General features: G+C 39.8%; 1 protein-coding gene across 1 annotated transcript; it reads left to right on the top strand.

The window, feature by feature from the left end:
• The first annotated feature begins 20,593 nt into the window (after nt 1-20,593).
• Nucleotides 20,594-27,651, top strand: LOC148035047 (pentatricopeptide repeat-containing protein At3g09040, mitochondrial-like). The gene has a single exon (XM_087679940.1). It carries the CDS (start codon nt 20,603-20,605, stop codon nt 24,689-24,691), a length of 4,089 nt encoding a protein of 1,362 aa, XP_087536066.1. The 5' UTR covers nt 20,594-20,602; the 3' UTR covers nt 24,692-27,651.
• Nucleotides 27,652-27,995: the final 344 nt, after the last annotated feature.

Consider the following 27,995-nt stretch of genomic DNA (forward strand, 5'->3'; position numbering starts at 1 on the left):
ACCTTTCATAATGTGAGGCCATGGTTGATTTCCTACCAACCTTTTCAAAAGTGGGAACACATTTTGTTAGCTAGATCTTCGAGACCCTCTAAGCCAAGAACCCTTACAACCTTATCAAAGCAATAGTAAGCTTTCAAGACATATAACACATAGTGTGATGCTAAAATTAAGGTAGGGATGAGTATTTTTCATAATCAAGAATCCACCAATGAAGTTGCATGCCATTTTGGAGCAAGCAATTAGCTTCTTCCCGAACTTTACCTTTAACCATTCAAATTGTTGCTTAGGAGTTATGGGCACACCCAACATGCAACCAAGTTAGTGAAGACCGCACCATGAGGTAAAATAATGAAACTAGGTTGAAGAATCTAGACTTGAGGATGTTCCCATCCTAAGAACTCTACCGCCCTTTTCCTATGACTAGATACAGAGCTATAGATCATGGAAAATTTATCATAGGTTTCCTAACCGATCCCCTATTAGCATCAATGATGTTTGAGTTATTATTAGCAAATAACTAGGAATAGAATGTGTTGTCGATCCCCTGTTAACATCAATGATGTTTGAGTTATTATTAGCAAATAACTAGGAATAGAGAATGTGTTGCCCCAAGGGAGAGGGATCACATCAATAGCACCTTGTTGAGTCTTCCAATCAATCCATATTAGCAAAGGGTCCATTATAATGGTATACATGAGAGGGGCAAGAGGGCACCCTTGCTACACCAAGCAAATTAAGCACCACATTATCAAGTTTCCTACTAAAAACAATTCTATTGTGAGGCTTTGCCTCGAGGTATGGTGAGTGACAAAAGGATTAGCTTTGTGCCTTTTGTGAAGGACAAAAATGGATGCCTTTAGTAGCTATGTCTCTTGTGCTTTTATAGGAGACAATTCTAAGGTTTTCTCCCATGGACTAGTAGGGTTTTTCCCATAGAGATCTATTGAAGGAGTTCTAGGGTTTTGGTGAGGTGTAAGGACCACTTGAAGGACCATGATCAATGCAAAGGTTGGTAGTTAGAAATCAAGGTAGATATATCTTTTGTAGGAGAGGGTTCTAAGGTTTTCTCCCATGAACTAGCATGGTTTTTCTTAGATCCACGGAGATCTTTTGAGGAAGTTCTAGAGTTTTGTCTAAATGCAAGGACCATTTGAAGGACCATGATCAATGCAAAGATTGGAGCCATTATAATTGGTTATGAAAGTCAATATACCATCACAGAGTGGTACTTGATAGCATAGTTTTGGTTATTGAGAGTTTGATGGCTTGTTGTCCACCCATTTTGACCAAGAATGTGCTAATTTGGTGACCTCAAATGACCACTATCTAGGTGCATCTTAGTTTGAAGAGTCTGGTGAAATGAAAAGGGATTGGTGGACATGACTATATATCGACTTGGTACCCTAATGACATGGCATGGCACCACCCTGGACTTTATGTTGAGAAGGATGTGGAAAATGAGTTGGTGGAAGGCAACCTAGGTTGCTTTTTGGGGAGGAAAAGGTGAGGTGATAAACTTGAAGATGATGATGATCAAGAATGCAATATATGTTTAGTAATTCATAAGTTGTTGAAATCTAGTGCAATGGATATCATAGAAGGAGATCAAGACATTCTTCAATGAATCTGCAAGGCAACCATCATTGGAGATAGTTTGTCTCTTTGAGAAGTACCTGCCCCCATGAGCATGCTCATGATACAAACTCACCTCTCCCAGTACATCTCATAGATGAAGTGCACATTGTAGGACCCATCCATACTCAATGGATGTTCTTCTTGGAGTGCTTCATGAAAATCTTGAAGGGCTTTGTGCAACAATGAGCTCATCTAAAGGGCAATATGGCTAAAGTTTTGGCTAGTGTCAAAGGCATTTATGCATATTTTGGAGTGGCTACCGATGATGGATTCAAATAATAGTATATTGTGGATGCTAAAGGACGATGATAGATTAATAGGAGATGTGTGGTTGAAAATGGCATAGAAAAGAGGATACATCCCTGGAGAAGTGGCTCGATAGGTATGAGCATGCGAAAGGGAAATGGGAGAGAGAACGATTTGAATTTCAACATAGCACACCCCATTGATGGATTCAATATCTTGAGGGCATGAAGAAGATGTTGCAGTTCATGCCTATGAGGTGGTTGCATGATGCCTTGACTGCAGCTTCATGCGAAGGGATAGAAGTCTCTAGGGAGGAGTGGGAATTCTTGAGGGGATGTAAAACCATAAGCTTATCTCCTGATCTTCTTGAAGTCTGCATCAGTCCACCCATCCTGTCTAGACATGGTACTCAAATAATGACCAATCTATAAATACTCTCTTGTATGCAAAGGCTCATCAAAGCTTTCCAAAGCAGATACATGACAAATATGATCAGCATGCATGGTTGAAAGATTAGCCCCATCATTAGCATCATCAATGCAAGAAAAATCCATATCATCATACCTTGCTCATGAAAGCATATCGGCTACTGGGTTGTCTTTACCTGCTATGTGGCCAAACTCAGGATTCATGGTCTTTATGTACCCAATCCACCTAAGCATGGCAATATCTGGAGTAGAACAACTCGTGATCATATCTAGAAGAGGCAAACAATCAGTCTCAACCACCACAATAGCACCAATGCAGTACTCTTTATCATTCTTGAGAGCCGTGACAACTCCCAAGAGATCCCTCTTAATATGTGGATACCTACGTTGCTGCTTGTTTAGAACTTTTGCCCCAAAATGAATAGAATGCCTATTCCCATCTGCATCATCTTGGCCAACAGGCCATCCAATGCCGATAGGACTAGTATCAACAGTAAGAACAATAGGTCTTTCACACACATAATTTGTTTTCTAAAGAGTTAGAGCAGCTCTCAACAATCTCTTCACCTTCTGCATAGCTTTAATATGACTGATCTCCCAAGAAAAACGCTGGCCTTTCCTCAAGAGCTGGTAGAGATCATCTGCAATATGAGAAAAATGAGGAATCCAAATAAGATAAAATACACAAGCTCCAAGAAACCTGCGAACCTCCAAAGTAGAAGAGCAAGTCTCCGCAATCTTTTATATGGCATCAACCTTCGCAGGGGAAGGCTTCCTGCCATAATAACCACACATATGCCCAACAATTAAAACCTCTCTAGCACCAAAAATAGACTTCAATCCTAATAAGATCAAATTGACTTCCTCTAGCCTATAAAGAATCCTCTCAACATCTCTAATATGTGAAGCCACAAAGAACCTGCATCCATAATCATCTAAAGTCTCGTCCTTCTCTTTCTCGAAACAACCTTTTATAGGAAAATCATCAATGAAAGGCATGGTAAGCACTGGATTAAAATCCCGTAAGACCTTGTTCATCCCATTCACCATATGAGCAACCGAATTAGTAGCTCCTTGCAGAAGCATGCACATCTAAACAAGGCCTAAAGGTGTCTTCATTGTAGTCAAAATCTTTGCTCTCAAGGGCAAGTTGGAACTTGTCATATTCGGAATAAAGATCACCAAGGGAATAGATAGCACGCCCAACAAAAGCCTCAGCAAATTCATCCACAATAGGTCCTGCACCAACATTTCGAATAGTGACCCTATTCATTGGCTGTAAGTCTTGTATGACTCTAAGTGTCCCATTCTGCTTAAGAAATGTGAACCATCTATTAGAATATGGAGCTAAAGATGGTTCTAGAATTCCCATCCTGATCCACTCATTTAAAAGCTCCACCAATTTAGGCAAGTGAGCCCTAGGTATAAGAATAGGCCGTAGATTCCAATGGACATGCAAAATGGTGAAAATAACCATAGGTGTCACAACCTCCCTAAGATCAACACATCCAATCTCATGTGGGAAAAAAGCAAAAGCTTTCCCATGTCTGCACAACATCTCTTCATTCAAGACATCTCAACTCTCTTGGAAGCAAAAAATCTTTAGTCCCAATCTTCATCTCTTTCAGTGTCTCAGCTGAAAATTTATGTCCAATACCTGCAGGATCTCGTAAAGGAGGTTGCATAGTAGCTCTCCTAATCATCTCATCATTGTCCAGAGGTAGCGGTCATGCAATTGGTCTAACCTTCTTGTCAACTGTCTTATATTCTGTATGAACTCTAGCTTCATTGCTACAACCTGCAAATTTCAGTCCTTGTTATAAATACCCTGGTAAACACAAATTTTGATGTGTATAAACAGCAGCATCCAACTCTTTTTGCTGAAATAATTCAGCAAAGAATACTTTTTGCTGAGAATCCTCAGCACCCAAATTCTCTTGAAGCATGAAATCAGCAATTTCGTAATACATCACCAGAGAATGGACCTATAAGACATACGACAACTCTTAATTATTAGTTTTCAGCAATGTTGAAAGATCTTCCATTGTATCTGAGCATGAAAGCCCATCATAGAGACCATCTACCTTGTCTTCTTTCTATAAAACACATGCAAACTTCAATTCTTTGTCTTTTCTCTTCATATACTGCTTCGCAACTCTAGGCATGTAGCTCTAGGCATCTCAAAAATATGCTAAGAATACAAAGTACTTGCAATAGATACACCATAAACACATGACAAAAAACTACCGTTGCCAAGAGTCGAGAGCTTCCATTGTCTCGTACCACCATTGTCTCGCAAGAAGACAATCGTACGCAACAAAAATCAGACTCTCCTATTGGAAGAGGGGAATCCCTCAAAGAATCCTTATTCCACTAATGGTTGATACAAATGGTCATGAACTGGCAGCCCTCTTTCCATCCTTGCTTCAGATCCGTGCATAAGTAGACCCAACAATAAATGGTTGTCCCAAAATAATAGGATAGGAATAAGAATTCTACACAAACAAATGATAAGACTCATCCACATCTCTAATAGAATCTTCAAGTTTGGGTAAGTAGCATACAAATCTCCTGCAACAATAGTGTTATTGGTCGCATGCATGCGCCAACCATGGTCCACATCAACTGGCCATCTACCACTATCATATAATCCACGCACTATGACATTAATTTCGGAGCCATGATCCAAAAGAGCAACACAAGGGGTCTCTGTCTCACCAAGCTTGACTACAGTCTCCATAGTCGTGCACAAGCCTAGTGACTATGAGAAAAATGGCTATGAGGCACCAATCTAGGCGTGTCATCACTCTTCGCATACTGTAGGGGCTCAAGTAAAGACTGAAGAGTCTTCTTGGACTGCATACATAAAGCTCCATCTGTAGACTCTTCAGTAATCTCTTCATCAGAATCAATCTCTTCAATTTGCAACCCATAAATAATAGCCTCAGCCAAGTGCTAAAGCCTCTCGATGGATCATATCATGTGTCCGGCTCTTCAATAACCTGCCATTTTCTTTTAATGATGTTGATGATAACATCATGAAATTCTCTTTTGGCAATCCCTAAGACTTCTCTAAGAGTGAATTCAATTTTGCAATTAAGAATTTGATCCTCAAGTACCTTTTTCAAGTTCATAGTCATCTCAATGAAAGCAGTTTGAATCTAGAATGCTTTTTTGACTTTTGATCCTTTATCTTTGGGGCTTTCTAATCTTCTTGTACTTTCAGCTTCTGAACATCAGCCATACTCTGCTCTGGGCCTGAAGAAGAAGACTGAAGAACTGGATCACTCCTCCTAGTCACCCTCTTTGATCCTTCAGGTTGATCATTATCTCTTTTCCGCTTCTCCTCAATAAGTGCTTCAAATCCTTGAGATTTCGCCATATAAGCATAGATGGAAAAGGCATCAAGTTGATCATTCCAACCAGTCCCTTTTCTGATCGCATCTCCTATGGCTAAAAGTTCAGATGATGAAGCTTTTCCCTTCTTCTCTGTGTGTAGTGCATAGGGCCATAAAGGAGATTTGTCCTTAGGGAACTGCTCTAGTTGAAGGCCATAGACAATAGCTTCTCTTGCCACCTCTCGCATCACATAAGAAGAACACAAAAGAGACACCTCCAACAATTTCTTCATTCCACCCTTACCAAAATTTGGTTTAATCGGCTGCTCTATATCATTGAAACATATCATCTTGTCCTTCCAGACTACCAACTTCAACCTTTTCATCTATTCAAAATCTTGACAGTCCTTTCGCTCATGACCTAGACTATCACACCACTTGTAATGGCGAACACGATCATTCTAGAAGAATTTGTAGGAGTAGAAGAAGTTGGGGTTGAAATTGAAGCTAGACTAAATGGCTACTGCTCCATTCTGGTCATTTTGATTTGTAGGTCTTTTAAGTTCTTTGAAATTTCTTCCACCATATCTTCGACAGTCGGATTTGCAGATGGTCTGACAACTGCACCAGGAATAGGCATATGCATAGGCATAGACACAGGATGAGAAATAGAAGTAGTGGATGGTGCAACAAGATGAGAAATAGGAGAAGTAGAAGAGGTTGTGGTAGGAGAAGACATCGCTGATTGGTGACTGCATGCCGTTTTGCAAGTGATCCTTCCATCTCTGCCTCTTTGTCAGTGTACAAACCGCATTCACAGCATCCTGCCAATCCGTCTTCAATCCCATAGGTTGCGTACAGTCTTCAAGAAGCTCTCCCAACTCATCCCAAAGTGCAGGATTAGCTGCTTGCAAGAATAACTCCACTTTCTCCAAGTTCAAAGCTCTTTGCTCTAGTGCATCCAAATGGTTGTATCACTCTTCAAACTCCCACAACAACTTAGAAGCAACAAGATCTTTGTTGGGCTGATAGACCCACTCTCTGAATGTCTTCCACATAGCAATACCATAATCCTCCAAAATATATTCATCTTTGAGTACTTTCTTGAAAACATTCCAATAAGAGTCTTATATAAACAAATCTGTCACTTGAACCTGCATCTGGCTTTCAAAGGCTTTAATATAGGCTAAAACATTTTGGTCATTAAATAAATTACACTCACTTACCACAGCCTCAATCGCCTTGGTCGCACCATGCATATACTATTATTTTTAATGCAACATTCATTGTTGATCCAATTGCTGCTGATGTAACTGCACTGCTGCAGCTGCATAGATAACTGCATGTGTTGATTCTACATCATAATGGCTGAAGAAAGAGTTTGCAATTATATCTTCATCTCATCAATCGAAAGAGAAGAAATAGTCAATGAAGTGGGTGGATTATTCGAAGAGTATTCTATCTCAATGATCAGAAGCGACACTTTCACGTTAGGTTCACCAGATGTCGCACAGGATTCGTACTGAAGTTTGTGAAATTTTCTCACCGCAGGGATGCTTTGAGGTGGGAGAATTCAACATAAATAATTATCTAAAAGAATTTTGAATAAGAAAAACAACTTCTTGATTAAAAATATAGGCAAGTTACAAGTTCATAAGACTTTCAGATTAGATCAAAATCAATGTGAGAAAGAAGAGAAGAAGGTGGAATGTCAGGTTTTGAGGAAAGATTTTTGATGAAGCAAGGAGCACCTAGCTCGAACTCAAGCCACTCTTCATAAACGACTCGCGATGGAAACTTCGATATAGGCGAGGGGCTTAAAGCTCGTCCTCAAGCCTTCTCTTCCGAATTTGAAGCAAAATCTTCAAGGAGACGAGGGATTCAAGCTGAACCTCTAGTCTCTCTCCCTTGATTTAATGGCACTCTTTGAAGAAGGCAAGGGATACAAGCTCAACCTCAAGCCTTTGTCTTCAAACTTGTTCACATTTGAAAGGATAAAAGAGCTCAAAATATGTGAAAATTCTTTCCTTTCACCGGCTGAAAAACACTCTTTTATGCAAATGCTAATGAAACATGGAAAAGCTTTTGCATTTCAACCAAGTGAAATAGGCTGTGTGGATCCAAATATTGTGGCTCCTATGGTCATTTTTACGGTTCCACATATGCCTTGGAATCTCAAGCCCATTCTCGTTCCAAGGGCGCATCTGCCCAAATTATTGGAACTTCTAAATGAGAAGTTCAGAATGAAGATTTTAGAACCTTCTTTAGCACCTTACTCAAACCGATGGTTTACTATGCCTAACAAAAATGGATCTTTACGATTCATTCAAGATCTACAGCCCATCAATCGCGTCACAATCCGAAATGTTGGTTCAGGTCCAATTGTTGATGAGTTTACTGAAGCTTTTGCAGGTAGAGCAATTTATTCTATGGGCGATCTATATTCAGAATATGACCAATTTCAGCTTTCATTAGAAAGCCGAGACATTACCACAATGAAGACACCTCTTGGATTGGTCCGTATGTGCACTCTACCACAAGGTGCAACAAACTCCGTAGCCCATATGATAAATGCCATGCACAAAGTCTTAAGGGACTTTATTCCAAGTCAATGAAAAGAATGAGGAGCTTGACGAATATGGTTGCAGGACATTTGTAGTTAACCATATTCATGATTGTGATAGGATTTTGACAAGGCTAGAAGAGGTACATCTTACCCTTTCCTGGAGCTAAGTCGATTTTTGGAGTAGAATAAGTCCTAGTGGTCGGTCATCTATGTGGCCCCTATGGACGCAAACCTTCTCCAATCAAAATAGATGCCATCAGTAGAATGCAAGAAAAATGCATAAATGTTTCAGAAGTGAGAAGATTTCTTGGCGCATGTGTATTCTATCTCATATGGATACCACATTTTGCTCATGTAGTCGAAAATCTTTATCAATTATTAAGAAAAGGCCAAAGATTCTCTTGGAATAAAGAGCATACTCTCACTATGCATAAATTAAAGAAGCTATTAATTTGAGCCCCCACTCTCAAAAGGGCTAACTATTCAAATGGTTAACCCATCATCCTTACTATGGATACAAGTCCCCTTGGGATAGGATGGGCTGTTGGCCAAGAGGATCTTGAAGGTAACAGGTATGCAATTTGTTTTGGAGCAAAAGTTCTCAATGAACGTCAAAGAAGGTATGCACAAGTAAAAAGGAAATCGTGGGGAGTTGTAACAGCATTAAAGTGTGATCATGAATACTTTATAGATGCTTTCGTAGTGGTAGAAACTGATTGTCTTCCACTCTTGGGCATGATTGCCAACTTCTCTACACCCAACATTGCTATGCTAAGATGGATTGCATATATTAAGTCTCTCAACCCCAAATTAAAGTATATTGCAGGAAAGGCGAATCCAGTTGTGCTGACATGCTATCACGTGCAAGATATAACAATGAAGAAGAGCTGATGGAAGAAGATGAAGCTGAAGAATCTATACTTGCTGAATTTCATTCCATGGCTATTGAAAATACCTTTTCAGTTACTGGATATACTAGTCCAAAGCTGAAAACAATAGGATGGTCAACTAGAAGCCATCATGCTCATTGCATTGCTAAAGTTCTAGTTCATTTCCTTTGAAGAAGATTGGCTAAAGATCGGCCAATATTTGAGCACAATGAAGAAGAAGGAGACTTGGACTGATGAGGAGTTCAAGCATATCAAGAGGAAAGCTTATGGCTTTTTTCTAAAAGAATGACATCTATGGAAGCATGCAAAGAAGAAGAAAGGAGTGCTTGTCTGAGTTTTAGGTAACAAAAGATTGCAACAACAGGTAATGAAGGAATTTCATGAAAGCTTGTGGGCTGGCCATAGAGGCAATGGGGAACCTTTAGTAAAGTCAAAGAAAAATATTGGTGGCAAAACATGTATCGGGACATGGCACATTTTGTTGAAACCTGTTATGTGTGTCAAATGTATTCTATAGTCAAGCATCGAGATGGGTTACAACCAACTTATCCTTTGTCTATACATTATAGATGGGTTATTGATCTTGTAACCATGCCTACAGGAATATGGAATATGCGGTATCTAGTGCTTGCAAGAGAGGATCTAACCAATCAAGTTGAAGGCAAAGCCTTAACAACCAAATCCACTCAAGCTTTTTGTCATTTTTCGCTTGAAGAAGTGTTTTGTAGATATGGTTGTGTGGGTAAAGTAACTGTAGATAGAGGAGAGTTGGATCTTGATGAGGCACGCAACTTCTTTGCTCAATTGGGTATTACGTTGGCTTTAATAATATCCTACAACCTTGAAGGCAATGGAAAGAGTGAGAAAGGTCATCAACCTATTCTCAAAGTTCAAGCAAAGTCTTCTAGAGGAAAGATCAAAGAATGGCCTAAAATGCTACCTTTTGCATTATGGGTTGACCGGACTACTCATAATTCAGTGACTGGCTATATGCCACTTGAACTTATGCATGGACAACAACCAATTATGCCAATTGAAAAATCTATTCTCACATGGAGTCTTCTACCTTGAAAGGAAGGCATCAGTAGAGAAGAGTTACTAACTTTGTGCATATGGCAGCTAGAAAGAAGGCTTACAAATGTTCAAGCAGCTATTGAGAAGCTAAAGACAGCAAGACTAAAGAACAAAAGAAAATTTGATAAGCGACATCAACTTCGGCCAAGAGCAATTCAAGAAAATGACTGGGTGCTTGTCTATGACAGCAGCCTAGACAATCAATACAGTGCTTCTAGGAAGATGGTAAAGCGTTGGTTTGGCCCATATGTAGTAAAGGTCGTTCATAACAATACCACATATTCATTGGCTAAATTGGATGGAACAAGCATAAAGATACCCATAGCTGGAAAAAGAATCAAGCTCTTCAAACGAAGAGAAAGTTCAACATATGAGCTAGAAGACTTGAATATAATTCAAGAGCATGAAGACGTAGAGGAAGAAGAAGAGGCAGAAGATGAAGACATTGACATGGCAGAAGATACTTCTTCTAACACTGCAAATCCGTAAGACTTTGGCACATGCTAGAGGATGTGCAGGTTAGGAGGGGGTGGATGTTGTGCCACTACATGCACACCGTGTAAAAAAAATCTAGAGTGTGGCTTCCTTTATTTAGAGAGCAAATTCCACTTTAGGCATTAGTATTAGTGTCCATGGTTCAAAATATTAGATTTTTTTGGACAAGTTTTTAATCAATTTTTGATATTCTAGATATTATCTATTGTAAAAATCCATAAAACTATAGATAACTTCTAGATTAGGAGGACATGTAAAAGAAAACATGTAGCTTTCAACCAATTTGAGAGGATTTTATGTAAAAAAAGAGACTAGTAAAATTGCACGACATGCGATTACTATTTTCAGGCAGTGAACAACACTCTGAAAGTGGGAGATGAAGAAGGAGTGATCTGCTAGGATTCTGGCCAGGTGTCCTGGTATTTAATCCCCCTTTCGGAGCCATTGGAAGCATCAGATTGGCGATCTGAGCAGCATAGAGGAACGTATTATTTTGTACACGTTTTTGTCTATTAGAGTTATATTTTCTCATAATGCTGAAAGAAACTGATAGGCTTCATCTTTGTTAGTATTCTTCTATATTTTCTAATTCTTTTTGGGAGTATTCTTCTACATCTTCAATCTCTTCGAACCCCTTCTCTTCCGTCTACTCCTCTCCTCGAATCTACCTATACCTTGCTGTCTCTTATCTTCAAGAACTTGGCTTGAAACCTTCAACCCTTCTCTTATCTCTACCATCTCCAAAGTCTAAGCTCTTAAACCCCCATACATTTTTCTCTTGCCAAACCCCTGTGGTGACCTTCAACCCTACGCGTTGCGACAACACTACCCTAAAATTAACGTTGAATACTCTCCTATCCTTGCTAATTGCATGCCCTTCTTGTAATTTAAAGAAGCGCTCCTCTTGTACCCCATTTGTCTCCAACGCATATAGATGATGACCACCGATCAATACTACTTGTTGTTGGAGATGACTGCTGACAATGCTCTACTGTAGAATTGAGAGGTGTATGCCTGGAGTTGCAGCCTCAAAGACACTGATGCCTGGATTGACCGTGATAAATGCATCATCATGCCTGGGTGCTTTTAACCAGTGTGACTGGTAATTTTTCCTACTTAAACCTCCTTTCTTAAAACAGTTCTCCAAGTTGGATTTGATACGAGCCAAACCTGGTTGCAAGTACTTTGCATTGACCTGTTTTAGAATGACATGGATATTGTTCAAAACAAGTGCTATGGAAATTCTAGACCCCATCAGTCCTCCCCAATAACTGCAACTGTTTTAAGAGGTCGTGGTCGTGGTCTTAGTCAAATATCTAAAACACCTAGAACCTTGTCATGTTTCAGAAGATCTAGATCAGTAGGATGATCTTCAAAGTGAGCTTTTAACTTTTCAAAATTTGTCTCTAGAGAAATAGATGCACCTGCATTATGGGCACGACCTATGCATCCAATTAGAGACTATTTTTTGGCATGTCAAAATTGATCACAGTTCACACATTCTTGAAGTCAATCCCACGTACAACTCCAAATTCAGCATCAGCATGAAGATGTTTGCTACTTCTCCTTTCACTTTTGACTTACGCCTTGTTTAACCTTGCCTTTCATAGATTTTGTACCCATACCATCACTATTTTTAAAGCCAGTCCTTGTAAATGTGCAACACTTTGCTAATTATGTTGAAAATCTAGCACTCTAGATGCTGATGATCCAATGAATTGTACCTCCTAACTTTTCCTTCCATGTTTGCTGAAAATGCCTTCTCACTCATGCAAAATATATTTTCTTTGTCAGCTGAACCCGACAAAATATAACTACCTTTTGCTCAATATACCTTTTTAGCTTGTGTAGACTGCTAAATGTCAAACCAATTTTGCATATGAAGAGACATATCATCTACACTGGCAACATTCGAATTAAGTCACATGGGGAAAATCCAAAGCAAAGGATCAGCATTACGACCTTTTCCTTTAATCCTTGAGTCTTCAAAACTATTTCCTTCATATGAACCTATCTTTTCATGCATTGTGCCCTAACAAAAAATATGCTTTGGAAGAAAATTTTGTACCCAATCATTCATGCAGTTTGCAAATTAAAACCATGTAATGCAATCATTCAAACGATGCTTCCACACAAAAAATTATGAATGCACTAAAGAATTTGTGCCTAGCCTAACTACTTGTGCTCATGCGTCATGCAAACAAAAAGACACACACAACGGAAAATAAATTCCTAATGATGCTGACTAATGTGTTCAAATTCTTGGCGAAAAACTCCCCTCAGGTTCGCAGTGGTGGACGCGCAACGTCACCTCACCGTGAAAGGTATCATGAGGTACTTGAAGGGCACCACTGATATGTGCATTTGTTATAGTAGCCAAGATACAGAAGTCGTGGGGTACATTGACTCTAACTATATAGGACATGCAGACAGTAGTAGGAAGTCCACATTTAGCTATGTGCTCACTTTTGCTGGAGGTGCTATTTCATGGATGTCCAAGGTGTAAAAATGCACGACCCTCTCCACTATAAAGGCCAAGTATGTTGTAGCCACTAAGGCTTGCAAGGAGGCCATCTGGTTAGGCCGTTTGGTTGTTGACCTTGGTATGACAAATGCTATCCCTACACTGCATTCGGATTCTCTGAATGCTATCTAGTTAGCCAAGAATTGGGTCTTCCTTCATGCAAAGACAAAACATGTTGAGGTGAGGTATCAGGTATCACTTCATTCGTGAGGTCATTGAGGACATGACTATTGATCTTGTAAAGATCTTGACTAACCAGAATCCTGCAGACTTACTCACGAAAAGTCTCTCAGTGGAGCATTTTGCCTTCCTTAGGAAGATGATGGTGGTAGGATGAGATGACGTCTTTCCTCATCCTATTGTACCCATGTATGCTTGTACTTTTTTCTTTTTTCCCTTCTCACTGAGACAGATTCACCTTTAAGTGGGAGGTTGTTGGGGATAAAGGCGACTCTGACTAGTCGCTCGTGTATTACTACACTGATAGTATCGGTGCCATCACTATCACTTCATTCTTTATTCTTTTAGTGACATTTGAGTAAAGGGAAGGTCGGTCACACATTCTGATTGTTGGAGTTCCCACATTTGTAGTCTCTCTCTCTCTCTCTCTCTCTCTCTCTCTCTCTCTCTCTCTCTCTCTCTCTCTCTCTCTCTCTCTCTCTCTCTCTCTTGCTCCTGCTCCTTCCACCATAGCTTTTGCTCCCACTCATGCTTCCACTTCAGGGCTCACCTCCCTTCACCCTTCTAGAAAGAGTGGTGAGATATTGATCTATTCTCAACCATTCCCCTTGATATTCCTCTTCCAAAAACACCTCCATACCTAAAACATGATATCTTTTTCTTACTACACCTACTTTTTCCATGACTGAAAACTCCTTCTTAACTACTAAATTCCCTATAATAGTAATATTCCTAGACAGTGTACCTATTGTACTTGATGTATTTATTAATGTTTCAACATTTATGATAGCTATACTAGCATTTAAGACACCTATACCTATACAATCAAGCCTTGCTATAATTTCATCATTTTTAGTAGGAAACTCCTCCTCTTCATCCTCATCCATCATGCCGTCTTCATCTTCATCTTCACAGCATGCTTTTGATAGAATATTAGCCTAGATCATTCCTCCCTATGTTGTTAATCAGGATTGAGTGACTGAATATAAGCTATCCAATGCATTGCAATGTTGAGAGTAGCACAATTGGTTATCATACCTAATAACGATAGATAATCTATCTCCAACACTACATGAGCACCCATTTATATCACAATTTAAGATCTATAGACCACTTTCCAAATCTCTCTCTTTACTTATAGATACCTCAATTGCCTCTCCTGCAACACTTTTGCTCCTAAATTACTAGAACATATGTATATGTGGTCAAAAGTGTGAATGTGCTAAGGATAGATGAGATGTCATAATAAATATACCATAACCAAGAGTGGACTATGTGGGTGTAGTCCAGCTATAGAATCACTAGCATATCCTCCATGTTGGTTACCCAACATACTAGTGAGTAAAGCCTTGCCGCATCATAAGACATGTAGTGGATGCTAACTCATGTGGAGCTTGACATCTCAACACTCTCTCTCGAGCTCAACATGAGCTTCCATACTCCAAGTATATTCTTGAAGAAGTGGATCTTCATAGCTCCCAAGGCCTCAATAAAAATATTTGCAGCCTAATCTAGTGCACTAATATAAACCAAGTCAATATCACCTTCTAAAGCCTGCTCTCGAATGAAATGGTAATGGAACTCTTATGTGTTTGGTTCATGCATGATACATTGGATTCTTTTTAATTGAATGCTACTAAGCTTATCACAGTAGATGATAACCTTCATGTCCACATACAACCTCAAATCACCAAGAAAATTGAATAGCCAAGCTATGTTACATGCTGCAACCATAGCACCCCTATACTCTACCTCACTACTAGATAACGCAATTGTAGGTTGTTTCTTACTACTCCAAGTAGTAACACTACTTCGAAAAGAAAACATGAATGCACTGATAGATCTCCTATTTGAAACACTCTTGCCCAATCTATATCTATGTAGCCATACAAGTCCAAGGGTACACTTGTTGCATAGAACACATCATAGTCAAGTGTAGACTTGGCATAGTGCAATATGTGTCACATTGTATCCAAATGTGGCTTCCATGGAAGTTGCATGAACTGACTCTCCAAATCAATTGTGTAGTTTAGATCTATCCTAGTGATCATCAAGTAAATAAGGTTACCCACAATCCTTCTATATATAGTGATATCCTCGATCACATCACCCTTATGTGCACTAAGCTTAGCATTGACACCCAAAGGTATTAAGATTGGCTTTCAATAAATCATACTATACTTTTTTAGCATATTCAAAGCATACTTTCTTTGTCACAACCATATACTCTCTGGAATATTAATTATCTTTATTCCAAGAAAATAGTGCAACTCTCCCAAATTCTTCAATTCAAACTCAACTTTGAAAAGACTCTTCACATGGTGAGTCTCCATCTCACCATCACCCATAATAATCAAGTCATGTATGTAGTGATGACCATAATATCCACATCATCCATATATATACAAAGTAAGTGATTAGCATGTGCTTTGCAGAATCCAATGCTAACAAGATATTCTACAATCCTATCATACCATGCCTTAAGTGCCTACTTTAGCCTATACAAGGCCTTACAAAGCTTGCATACATAATCATGATAATTGGCATCCACATGACGAGATGGCTGCACAACATAAACTTCTTCTTGCAACTCCCCATGTAAGAAGACATTTTTAGCATCCATCTAATACATGATTCAACCTTTGATGCATCCATTGCGACGATCGCCCTCATAGTAGCCATTTTAGCTACTAGAGCAAAAGTCTTCTCAGAATCAATATCATGAGTTTGCGCATACCCTTTGGCAACAGGCCTTGCCTTATAGCACTTAACTAATCCATCAAACACCTTGTAAATCCATTTGCAATCAACATCTTTTTTATCTTTGGGTAAAATCACCAAATCCCATGTATCATTTGCCTTAAGTATGGCAATTTTTTCATTCATAACATTATCGCAATGCTCATTATCCATTGCATCTTCAGAACTAGTGGGTTCTATATCCTACACAACCTTAGCCATGCATGGAGAGTGATGAGCTACATAGCTATCATATGTCAATTGTTGCTAAATGGGCTTTCTTATTCTTGTTGACTTGTATGGAGCTCGATCACTACTAGGTGCTTTAGCATCCTTTTGTGCCTTCCTCGCACCATTATCTTAATAAATGGAACCCCAAACTCTTCATCCAAGCTTTGCTCAGAACCATTTAAGTCCACATCAATATGAGAAAACTTGATGATACATAAACCATAATAGGCGAGTCCCTAACCTTTTTCTTGTCTTTTCTTGACACTTGTATGTACTTGTTGGAGTGATTTGTGACCATAATCTACCACTCCAAGGTTTATCAATAGACCCATGACTAGGAGACTCATGTGACCCACTCAGTGTTTGGGATTGTTGACTTGTTTTTGCATAAATACACTCTTATGCACATTAGTTCCAATTGTATCCTACATACCAACTGCTCATTTCATCAAAGATAACATCCTTGCTAACTCTCAACCCACGTGCAATAGGGTTATATCATATGCACCCCTTTTGCTCAAGAAAATATCCCACAAATATACATTTTTTTGCTTTGGGATCCACTACAGAACTCATTAGAAATATATACATAAGTAATACATCTAGATACTTTAAAATGGGACATATTTGGCTTTTTATCTATATACTTCTTCTCAAGGTATCATACTATTTACAACAGCCGTAGGTATCCTATCCATAATGTGTACAACAATAATAATTACTTCATCCAATTATAGTGAGGCAAGTTTCTTTTAGTCATAAATGCTCGAGCCATCTTTGCAATATGCCTATTTTTTACTCAACAACTTTATTTTTTTGCAGATTATACTACATGTAAACTATTTCTAAATATTATTTTTTTGCGAGAAATCTGAAAATTAATTGGAGAAGTACTCTCTTCCTCCATCCAACCTTAGGCATTTGATATGTAACCATGTTTTCTTCTCAACCATAGCTTTAGAGCTTTTAAAGTGAGTGAATACTTGACTTCTCTCATGCATAAAATAGACCCATGCTTTTTGAGTATGATCATCAATGAAAGAGACAGAATACTTGCAACAGCTTATAGTTGTAGTCTTTGTGGGACCCCACTCATATGCTTTTCATGCGGAAATGCATGCATTGACTACTTTTTATATCGACATGCTTCACATACTTTACACATCCCATCAACTTTAAACATAAGGTAAGGCATCGACAATTTGTTTTGACTACATATGTTTTAGATACTACATATTTACATGACCAATCTGCTTATGCCAAAATTCAATGTTACTCACAACTCCTAAACCTTGTACAAACATTGTAGCATCCATTTCAAGTAGACCTATATCAAGAGTAAAATATATATCAATACAGTTATCTTTTGCAATAAACCTGTAACTATTTTCAAGATCCTCTATATAGTAACCATTAATTGTGAATTATATCTACAATCCCTATTTCACCATTTGATCAATAGAAACTAGGCTCTTAGTTATGTATGGTACATGCATCACATTAGTCAAGTACATTGTTTTACCATCTTGCATACTTAACATAATATTTCCAATGTGAGTTATGGGATCTGTTGCATCATCCCTATCTCCACATAGCCTAAAGACTATGGACTATGTGTCTCTCTAAACCACTCTCCATGAGAAGTCATGTGGTTAAAGGCACCTAAGTTTACATACCATATAACATTCTTAGATGAACCATTAGTAGTCATAGTATTCATAAAATGCTGCATGACAAAAAATTGCTCAATTCTGATATCATTGTTAGTGGAAGCATAATTACATTGTTGTATTTTTCCATTTTTTAATTCAATTTTCTTTTTGAAACAATTACTCAAAATATGACATTTTCACCACAATGCTAGCATTCTCTTTTATCATCATAATTCTAATGTTGTTGATCAAAACCTACAACTTGCCCTCTTTGGCTCCCCCTTTCTCGAGGTTGTTCTTCCCTATTTTGCTCTATACTATAACTTTGACCACAACCACCACCTTGGCCTTGGCCATGACCTCTACCTCTGCTAGTAGAGTAAAACACATATTCAAACTTGGTCTTACTTTGAGAAGAAGAAGCATCTATGCTAAGGTTCCTCTTCTTAAGTAGCAACATAGAAATCAAATTTGCAAAGTTAGGGATATTATCCTTGGTATCGTAGATGACTTAAAGTTCTTGTATTAATCTCCAAGTCTATCTAAACATGCTCGTACAACATCATCATCATCAACTAATACATTGATAGATCCAAGAGCTTTCACGATACTCTTGTACTAATGTAGCTTTTTAGCCTTTGTGTTTACCTCAAACAACCTTGTGAGATTCTTCTAAGTAATATTGGGGGTTTTAGATTCTTGCAAATAGCCCATTATACCATCTACGACACTCACAGATAGCTAGTACATCACTTTACTATATGTCTGCTTGCAATTCTTCTTAGCCTTCATTTGTTTTGCTGTAGCATTTTGCAAAGAGACTTTGGGTGCCACTACCATGTTTCCTTTAGTATAGTCCCAAATGCCCTTGTCCTTCAAGTAATTTATCATCCTCAACTTCCATGTAGAATAATTATTCTTATTAAGCTTCTTATTGACAATTTGGTTAAAATTGTCAAACATTTTAACAAGACAAGTGGCCTTACAAAACTTACAATATGCAAACCAAGCCAATATAGGTGTACTAAAACTAAAAAACTACATCCTTTTTCACTAATTGCACAACAATAATTGTAATATGCAATCTATATATAGATGCTCTTTGTGTCTATAACCTAGTATACACTTGAAATCTTACAATTCCGAAATTTGTAAGCTCTACATAAGTAAACGACAAATAGAATCAAATATGCAATTTACTCAGAAATTGCTTCCAACCAACTTGCAAGACCAAAACAAAGGCCAAAATGATCGCGAATGGCAAAGGTCACTATGGAAGAGCCCTAAAGAGCTTATTTGCATTATTTTCATTACTCTTTGAGCTCAAAAAGTTACATTGCAATTAAATTATAGGCTTGCCACCTCAAGATCCTCTTGTGACTATATTCCAAGGCAAATCGAATAAGATGGAAGAGCTTACTCATTGCTTGCTTATTTTCGTGCTTTGCCACCACCTTCAACTTAGCCTTTGATTAAGCTCTGTGTAGTCTTGGGATTGCTTTGATATCATGTAAACAAAAAAGAAGAGAGAGATATGAAGCGACCAAGAGCACACATACATAATGGAGACTTGATTGCATAGAGAAGAAGGGTTGAGATTTTCATCATCTTCTTTCTTCTTCTTTACACAAAAGAACTTAGTCTATAACATGATAAAAGACATATGAAAATACTAGAACATATATACATGTGGTCACTAAGTGTGGACTCGTTAAGGATAGATGAGGTGGCACAATAAATATGCCATAACCAAGAGTAGACTAGGTGGGTTTAGTCCAGTTATAAAATCATTGGTATATATTCTCCATGTTAGTTACCTAATGCGCAGTGAGACATGTAGTGGATGCAAGCTCAATTGAAGCTTGACATCTCAATAGAAATGTCATGTGAAGTGCACTATTTGTTGTGCTTGAAGGTTATGGTAATGATATGCTCTTTCTCTCTCTCTCTCTCTCTCTCTCTCTCTCTCTCTCTCTCTCTCTCTCTCTCTCTCTCCTACTCCTCCCCCCTCCTCCCCCGTGTGTCTCACTTGCACAAAGTGCGAAGACATTGTACAAGTGTGTTGTTTGTTACACTTAAAGTATGTTGTCGTCTTGCATGCTAAGAAGCTAGAATGTATGTATTATTTGATACACGTGAAGTGCATTATCATGTTATCGAAGTGTGACTTCATGATACACAAAGGGAACATGACATAGCCTTATGAGCTTTGTTATGTTGGGATAAATTTGATGTGCAGCTAGCAACGACATGCCCAACTAATTATTATCTTATCTTTTGTAATGTGATATATTTTTGAGATGCCAAGACCGCCCACATGGGTGAGGCACTTGTCCATCCCTAGGATTGTAGCTTGCACACACAAAGTTGCACAAAACGGCAAGCCCTTCAGGTCGTTGGGAATTAATATTATTATTCAATAATCTATACTATTAGTTAAGGGGAGGTGGGGGGCGGGTGCCACGTGGCAGCCCCTAACCTCCCCACAAAGAAACGCGGGGGCGGGTGCCACGCGTCTAGCACCCGCCCTCGCCACGAAAATCGCGCCCGCTAGGCGCAGAGCGCCTAGTAATGTTGTAAGAAGAACATTAACATTACAAAGCAATGCTTGCTTTGGCCAGGGGACAGGGATCCTGTCTGATGCTAGAGCGATCCCAGCCAAGTGCAACTGTCATCGACAACCTGATCGAGCTCTTGCAGAGATGTAGACAGAAGAAGAACTTTCCTCTCGCCAAGCGCCTTCATGCTTACCTGCGCCAACACCGGCTGGAGGACCATGGTGTCCTAGGCAACCACCTCGTGCAGGTGCTGGTTGAGTGTGGGAGCCTCCATGATGCTCAGCAAGCTTTCGATAGACTTCCTTACGGCAATGTCTACTCATGGACCTCCCTGATAAATGGCTATGTCAACTGTGGAAATTCGTGCCACGCCTTCGACCTCTACCACCAAATGCAGCAGGATCATGTCCAACCTAGCAAGTACACATTTGTTGCCCTGCTCAAAGCATGCACAAAGCTCAAAGATAATGAAAGATATCATGCACTACTTGTCGACATTGTTGCATCCGGGCTCGAAACAGATCTCTTTATCGGCAACACTTTGCTGGACCTGTACAACAAATGGGGCTTTCTTGAAGAAGCAGAACAGCTTTTCCGCACGCTTCCAATCCATGATGCACCCTTGTGGAATACACTAATGGCAGGATACATTAACCATGGGCATGCTGAGAAAGCACTTGCTTGTTCGAAACAGATGCAGCTGGAGGGTGTATCTCCTGATGATGTCACGTTTGCTTGCAGCTTGAAAGCATGTGGAAATATGTTTTCTGTAGATAGAGGTCAGCTACTTCACTCAGAGGTTATTCAAAAGGGCTTTGAAGGGTATATTATTGTGTCTAACACATTGATTGACATGTATGGGAAGTGCGGCTGTCTCACAGAAGCTCATAAAGTGTTTGACAAGTTTCTCATACGCGATGCAATCTCTTGGAATGTGTTGATTGCAAGATATGCTGATTACAGGCTTGGCAAAGAGGCACTGATGTGTTATAGACAGATGCAGTCAGAGGGTGTTTGTCCTGATGATGTCACATTTTCTAGTAGCTTGAAAGCTTGTGGCATCTTTGGCGCTTTAGAAACTGGTCAAGAACTATATTCTGAGATACTCAAGAGAGGTTTGGAGAGGTGTGGTTTTGTTAGCAACACATTAATAGATTTTTATGCTAAGTGTGGGTCCCTTGCAGAAGCACATGTTTTGATTGATAGGCTTCTTATTAGAGATGCAGTTGCATGGAATGCTCTAATAGCTGGATATGCAAAACATGGGCTTGCTGAGGAGACATTGACCTGTTATGAGGAGATGCTGCTTGAGAGCATACCTCCTGATGAAGTGACCATTCCTTATATCTTGAAAGCTTGTGATGAGATAGGAGATTTTAATACAGGTCAAGGTATATGCACTGAGATGATGAAAAGAGGCTTGGAGATTGATCATGTCAGTTGCAGCTCACTCATAAGCATGTATGGGAAACACGCGTTGTCTATGGAAGCACAACATTTTATGGACAAACTCTCCACTCAAGGTGTAGTCTCATGGAGTGCATTAGTTGCAGAACATGGGTTTGGGGAAGTTATGCTGAGATGTTTTGACCAGATACAGCTTGATAACGAGTGTGTGGCTGCTAGTACCTTTGTTTGCAGCTTGAAAGCTTGTGCTGCAGTAGGAGCCTTTAGTAAGGGGCAGGAAATTCATGCTGAGATAATCAAAATTGGATTGGAGAAAGATTCTTATGTGGGCAACGCATTAGCAGACATGTACAGCAAATGTGGCTCACTTGCAGAGGGACAGAAAGTTTTCAGCACACTTGCTATCTGTGATGTTGTCTCTTGGAATGCACTTATTGCAGCATATGCTGAAGATGGGCTTGGGGAGGAAGCACTGAGCTGTTTGGAACAAATGCAACTGAAGGGCATATCTTCAGACAATGTTACATATGCTAGCAGCTTGAAAGCATGTGGTTTCCTAGGTGCTATTGAGAAGGGCCAACTGCTATATGCTGAGATAACTCAAAGAGGGCTTGAAAGTGATCTTATTGTCGCCAACACACTTATAGACATGTACGGTAAATGTGGCTGTTTGTTAGAAGCACACCGTGTGTTACACAGTCTTCATATTCGGGATGCCGTTTCATGGAATATATTGATGGCAGCATATGTTAATTGTGAGTGTGGTGATGAAGCTTTGAGCTGTTATGCGCAAATGCATGCTGAGAGTGTTATTCCAGTTGCTAATACATATACTTGCAGCTTGAAAGCTTGTAGCATCACAAGAACTCTTGAGACAGGCCAACAAATTCACATGAGCGTAATCAGAAAAGGGTTGGATGGATGTGCTCCAATTTGCAATGTTCTGGTAGATATGTATGGAAAATGTGGCTCTCTTGTGGAAGCTCAAGAAGTATTTGACATGCTTCATTCTCGAGATGTATTCTCTTGGAATGCATTGATTGCAGGTTATGCTGAACATGGGTATGGACAGAGGGTTCTTGCTTGTCTTGGAAATATGCAATCACAAGGTGTGTTGCCTAATGATGTGACATTTTCTCACAGTTTGAAAGTTGGTGGCATTTTAAGAGGCTTAGAAATAGGCCAAGAGATACACTCTCAGGTAATCAAACAAGGTTTGGAGAAAGATGTCTTTATTGGCAGTATGATGGTGGACATGTATGGGAAGTGCAGCTCCCTCAGAGAAGCACATTATTCATTAGATAAGCTTGCTAATCGAGATACTGTCTCATGGAATGCACTGATTGCAGCATATGCTGAACACGGGCTTTGTGAGGAGGCACTCAGGTGTTTAAATCAGATGGAGCTAGATGGGGTTTTTCCGTCTGCTGCTACTTACTCCTGCGGCTTGAAAGTGTGTGGCAATGCAGGGACTTTGGAACCAGGCCGCAGATTACATGCTGAATTGGTTAAAAAAGGATTAGAAAGAGATCTTTTTGTGGGTAATACATTGGTATCTATGTACTGCAAATGTGGTTCACTGGTAGAGGGATGGGCAATGTTTGATAACCTTCCTGTTAAAGATCCTGTTTCTTGGACTGCTCTGACTGCTGTAGGTTCTGAGGAAAGTCTTGATGCATTGACACTGAGCTGTTTCAAGGAGATACAGGGGGAGGGTATTTCTCCAACAAGTTCTACTTTTCTTAACAGCTTAAAAGCTTGTGACATAGCTGAGACTTTAGAGATGGGCTGGCAGATACATACTGAGATCACCAAGAGGGGGCTCGAAAATGAGCTGTTTCTAGGCAATGCAATGGTAGCTATGTATGGCAGGTGTGGCTCACTTGCAGAAGCCAAGAAAGTATTTGATAATCTGCAGGTTCAAGACATTTTTGCATGGAATGGTCTGATTGCAAGTTATGCTGAATGTGGACTTTGTAAGGAGGCTATGGTACTATTTAAGAGGATGCAGTTGAAAGGCATCTCTCCAGATAAAGTGACTTTCTTAAATGGTTTGAAGGCCTGTGGCATTCTAGGAATTCTAGAAACAGGCCAAGAACTACATGTGGAAGCAACTAAAACTGGACTGGATAAAGATCATGTTATGATGAAGGCATTACTTTACATGTATGGAAAATGTAGCTCACTTGCTGAAGCACGGCAAGTTTTTGACAAGTTGTCTACTAAAGATGTTATATCATGGACAGCAATGATTCAGGGGTATGGTGACAACGATGAGGGTAACTTGGCTATACAGTGTTTCGAGGACATGCAAGAGCAGGGCGTGAAGCCTAATGCTGTCACCTTCATATGTCTTCTTACTGCATGTAGTCGTGCAAATTTGGTTCTCAAGGGTCAGGAGTACTTTGAGATGATGAGAGGGAGACATGGAATTGGACCTACAGTTGATCATTATGCTTGTATGGTTGATCTTCTTGGACGGTCAGGAGATGTTTATGGTGCAGAAAAAACTGTTGAAGCCATGCAATATTTCCCTTCTAAGGAAATTATGAGGGCTCTGCTGACGGCTTGTAAAACCCATGGGGATATGGAACTTGGATGGAGGTGTTTTCGGCATCTTGTGTCATTTCATGAAGAAGATGCGGCTGCATACTTGCTGATGTCAGACATTTATGCTAGTGCTGCCAGGTGGACTGAAGCAAAAACAACAGAGAGTATGAGGGCTTAAGCATGAAGGGGCAAAGAAAATTCCTGCAAGTGCATCCATGGAAATGAACAAAGAGGTGCATCAATTTGTTGTAGGTCACAACCAAAGGATGTGTTGGCTATGTTTTGATCCTTGAAGGATGAAGGATATCTTCCAAACTTGGACTTGGTATTGATGCAGACATCAATTGAAGAGAAGTATATGAGTGCCAAATGCAGTATACTTTCCCAAGCACAAGAAGTGCTTGATGAGCTTTCATATCCAGGCATGGTAACATGGTCTGCTTTAATTGCAGATATGCCCAGCTTGCAGGGTGGTGTCAAATGCTTTGAATGGCCATAATGAAAGCTCGTGGCACTGTAGGAGCAAGTGATTGGGGCAAACAAATTCATAATGAGATTTTCAAACAAGGGTTGCTGAGGACAAATAATGTACTTTGGCATTGTTTTGGTGGATATGATATGCGAACTCAGCACGCTTCAAACGCAAAACAAGTGCTTGGAGTTCACTCCTTTCAGAATGTTGCGACTTGGTCTGCATTATAAATAGGATATGCCCAACCTGGACAAGGTAAAGAATTACCGAAGGGGAGGGTCTTTGTCCAAATGGAGCCACCATTTATCGATAGCTTCAAGTCACTCAAGTCTACTGGAAGAGTCACTGACTCTACTGGAAGAGGCTAGATGTATATAGAGTGATCACATTTGTATGGTTGATCTTTGTGCAGTGTAGTTTGACCAGGCTATAAGTGAGAAGTGCCATTCTCGATCCTCTTCCAGTTTGGGCTTTCTCTTGGGAGAGTTGCCAACAATGAGATGTAAAGCAGAGAGATGTGAAAGAAGACATGTTGCAACAGAAAATAACAGTGAGCACAAATTGATTCAATTGATTGCTGAAGGTTGTCCACCTGTGCACTCCTACAAGCTTTGATTGTAGCTGCTGGATGGAGGACGGTGAGTGCAGATCATGTGAGTGGTCAATAAATTTGCTCTGCTGGAAGGTAGCACTGTGAGAAAGAGATACAACACAGAAGCAATAAAAACAACTGCTGTACACAAAAAGAGATGAACAAAAAGTAAGAACACAAGAACTCAACGAATGAAGGAACATGCCATGGAATCCACATATTAGAGCATGAGAAGGTGCATACAAACCATGTAGGCTATGGCGACCACTGGAGTGCCTGTCTTCTTTTCTCCAATGTATGCACGTGCAATGAATGAGGAGAATGGAGAGGATGCACCTATGAATAGGCCAAGGAGTGAGACTTGAGACAATTGAGCTGGAAATAAAAATGGCTGCCCAAATTCCCACTCAGACATGCACTTAAATGCCTAAATACAACCAATAAAACCCATGAAATGTATAATGCTAACACCCTATCTTAGATCATGGGAAACACAATATAATGGAACATATAGTGACAGGGAAACCACCACGCCCTGGAAACCATCACCATGTCCCATACCACAACAATGACATGCCAGAAACTTGGATCACCTTTGTACACATAACCATGGTAGCTAGAGAGGACCATGGATACCCAAGTAGTGGGTGATCAAGCCACCACCAACATGCCTTGGAAAGACACTAATGTTGTTGTCTATCATATCAAGCCTTGAAAATAGGTAGAAATAGCCGAATCTTGATGCCTATCACAAACAAACTTTGTGGAAATCACATCATGACCATGGATTCCACATCTCTGGGTAGATTGCCAAAGGGGTTTCTGCGTGCAAACAGAGTAGGGGGCAAACTCCACTCTCTAACCTCCCTCCCCTAAACCACACTTGACATCCTCCTCGAATAACATGGAGATCCAATGCTAGAAATTGACTGGAGTAGATGATGCCTGGGTAAGGTGGGGCTTGTAGAGGGCAGTCCCCACCAAATGAGCTTTGAAGCGGGCATATAGTGTCTTGTGAAGCTAGTCCTGAATCTGGTTCACCAGAATAAGGAACGACTGAATGGTATTGATTCCAATCAGATGGTTTGAATCCTTGATAACAGAGTGACAGTCTGTATGGTTGATGGAGCCTCATATTTAAGTTTTAGCTTCTACCACATCTTGAAAGGTGTCCCACAAGTGGCGGCTGCTAGTAGGACTTCCTTCAAGATACATCCAAGAAGTGCTGAATATGCCTTGGCAGCATCAGTATCCCGATCAAGGACTGCTTACTTAAAATTGCACTTGTCCCAACCAGATGGAAGAGACGGTTGTTGGGGACGAGAAGTCAATCACAAAACAAGACACACAGCTGCTTCTACACAAACTAAGCTTTTATATCCACACTCCAAGTTAAAATGGTCAGGGCCTTTGAGCTTACCAGCAGTAGAAGAACATGGAGCCATCATTCTTACCAGCAGTAGAAGAACATGGAGCCATTGAATGATGAAATGAAGAAAAAAGTAAAGAAATGGGTAGGAGAGACTACTGACGCACTGAATGGTCAATCCACCTAAATGTCAAGGGTTCAAGTTGATGACCACCATGGGGTTTTCAAAGTGCATGAGATAGGCTCTCTATCCATATAATTTTTTTTTGAAAGTGATCGAGTCTGTGCTGCAATCAACAAAAAATCAGATGGTTGTTGAAACCCTAACTGAGAAGCCATAGCTCCTTCAACATCAAGCTTCTATTTCCCTTCATTTTCTCATTTTTTTCAGTCTATTGGAGTTGTTTGCCACTTGAGTTAGAGTTATTACTCGGTTTCCAGTAACATTTGAAGCATCGAACTAGCAAGAAGGGGACATTTTGGAAGATTCAAGTTCAATCCAAGAAGATATATGTCATCTAACAAATTTAGCTTTGCCTCTGATCAAATCTGATTTTTTTTTGCTACTCCAACATTAAATCAAGGAGGGGAAGACTCGGACCACGGCCTTGTAAGACCTTGAAGATCCCAAGTTCAAAGGGCATACTGGTCACCTAGTCACCTAGTATCTCTTGATACTAATCACCTAGTGCTTCTTGGCACTTGTGCTCAACTCTTCTGCTGCTGAAATCTAAAATTTTTGGAGCTCATTTGCTGTTGATCGTGTAACCTCAATATGGGTAAGGACTCACCAACAACTCGATTCAACGGTGTCGGATTTCATACATGGCAAACTAGGATCAAACTAATTCTGATGAAAAAAGGCTTGTGGTCAATCACAAGTGGTCAAGAGAAGAAACCAAGGAAAAATGCACTTTCAGTCATATGGGATAAAAATGATGATGAGGCTCAAGCTATTATCAAGCTCAAACTTGATGACAGCTACATTCATCATGTTGATGATTGTGAAACCTCTCATGCGACATGGGATCGATTAGAAACCTTATTTG

This window comes from Lygodium microphyllum, chromosome 6, assembly GCF_053477565.2.
Source record: "Lygodium microphyllum isolate KBCC chromosome 6, Lygodium_microphyllum_v1.1.10, whole genome shotgun sequence".
NCBI lineage: Eukaryota > Viridiplantae > Streptophyta > Polypodiopsida > Schizaeales > Lygodiaceae > Lygodium > Lygodium microphyllum.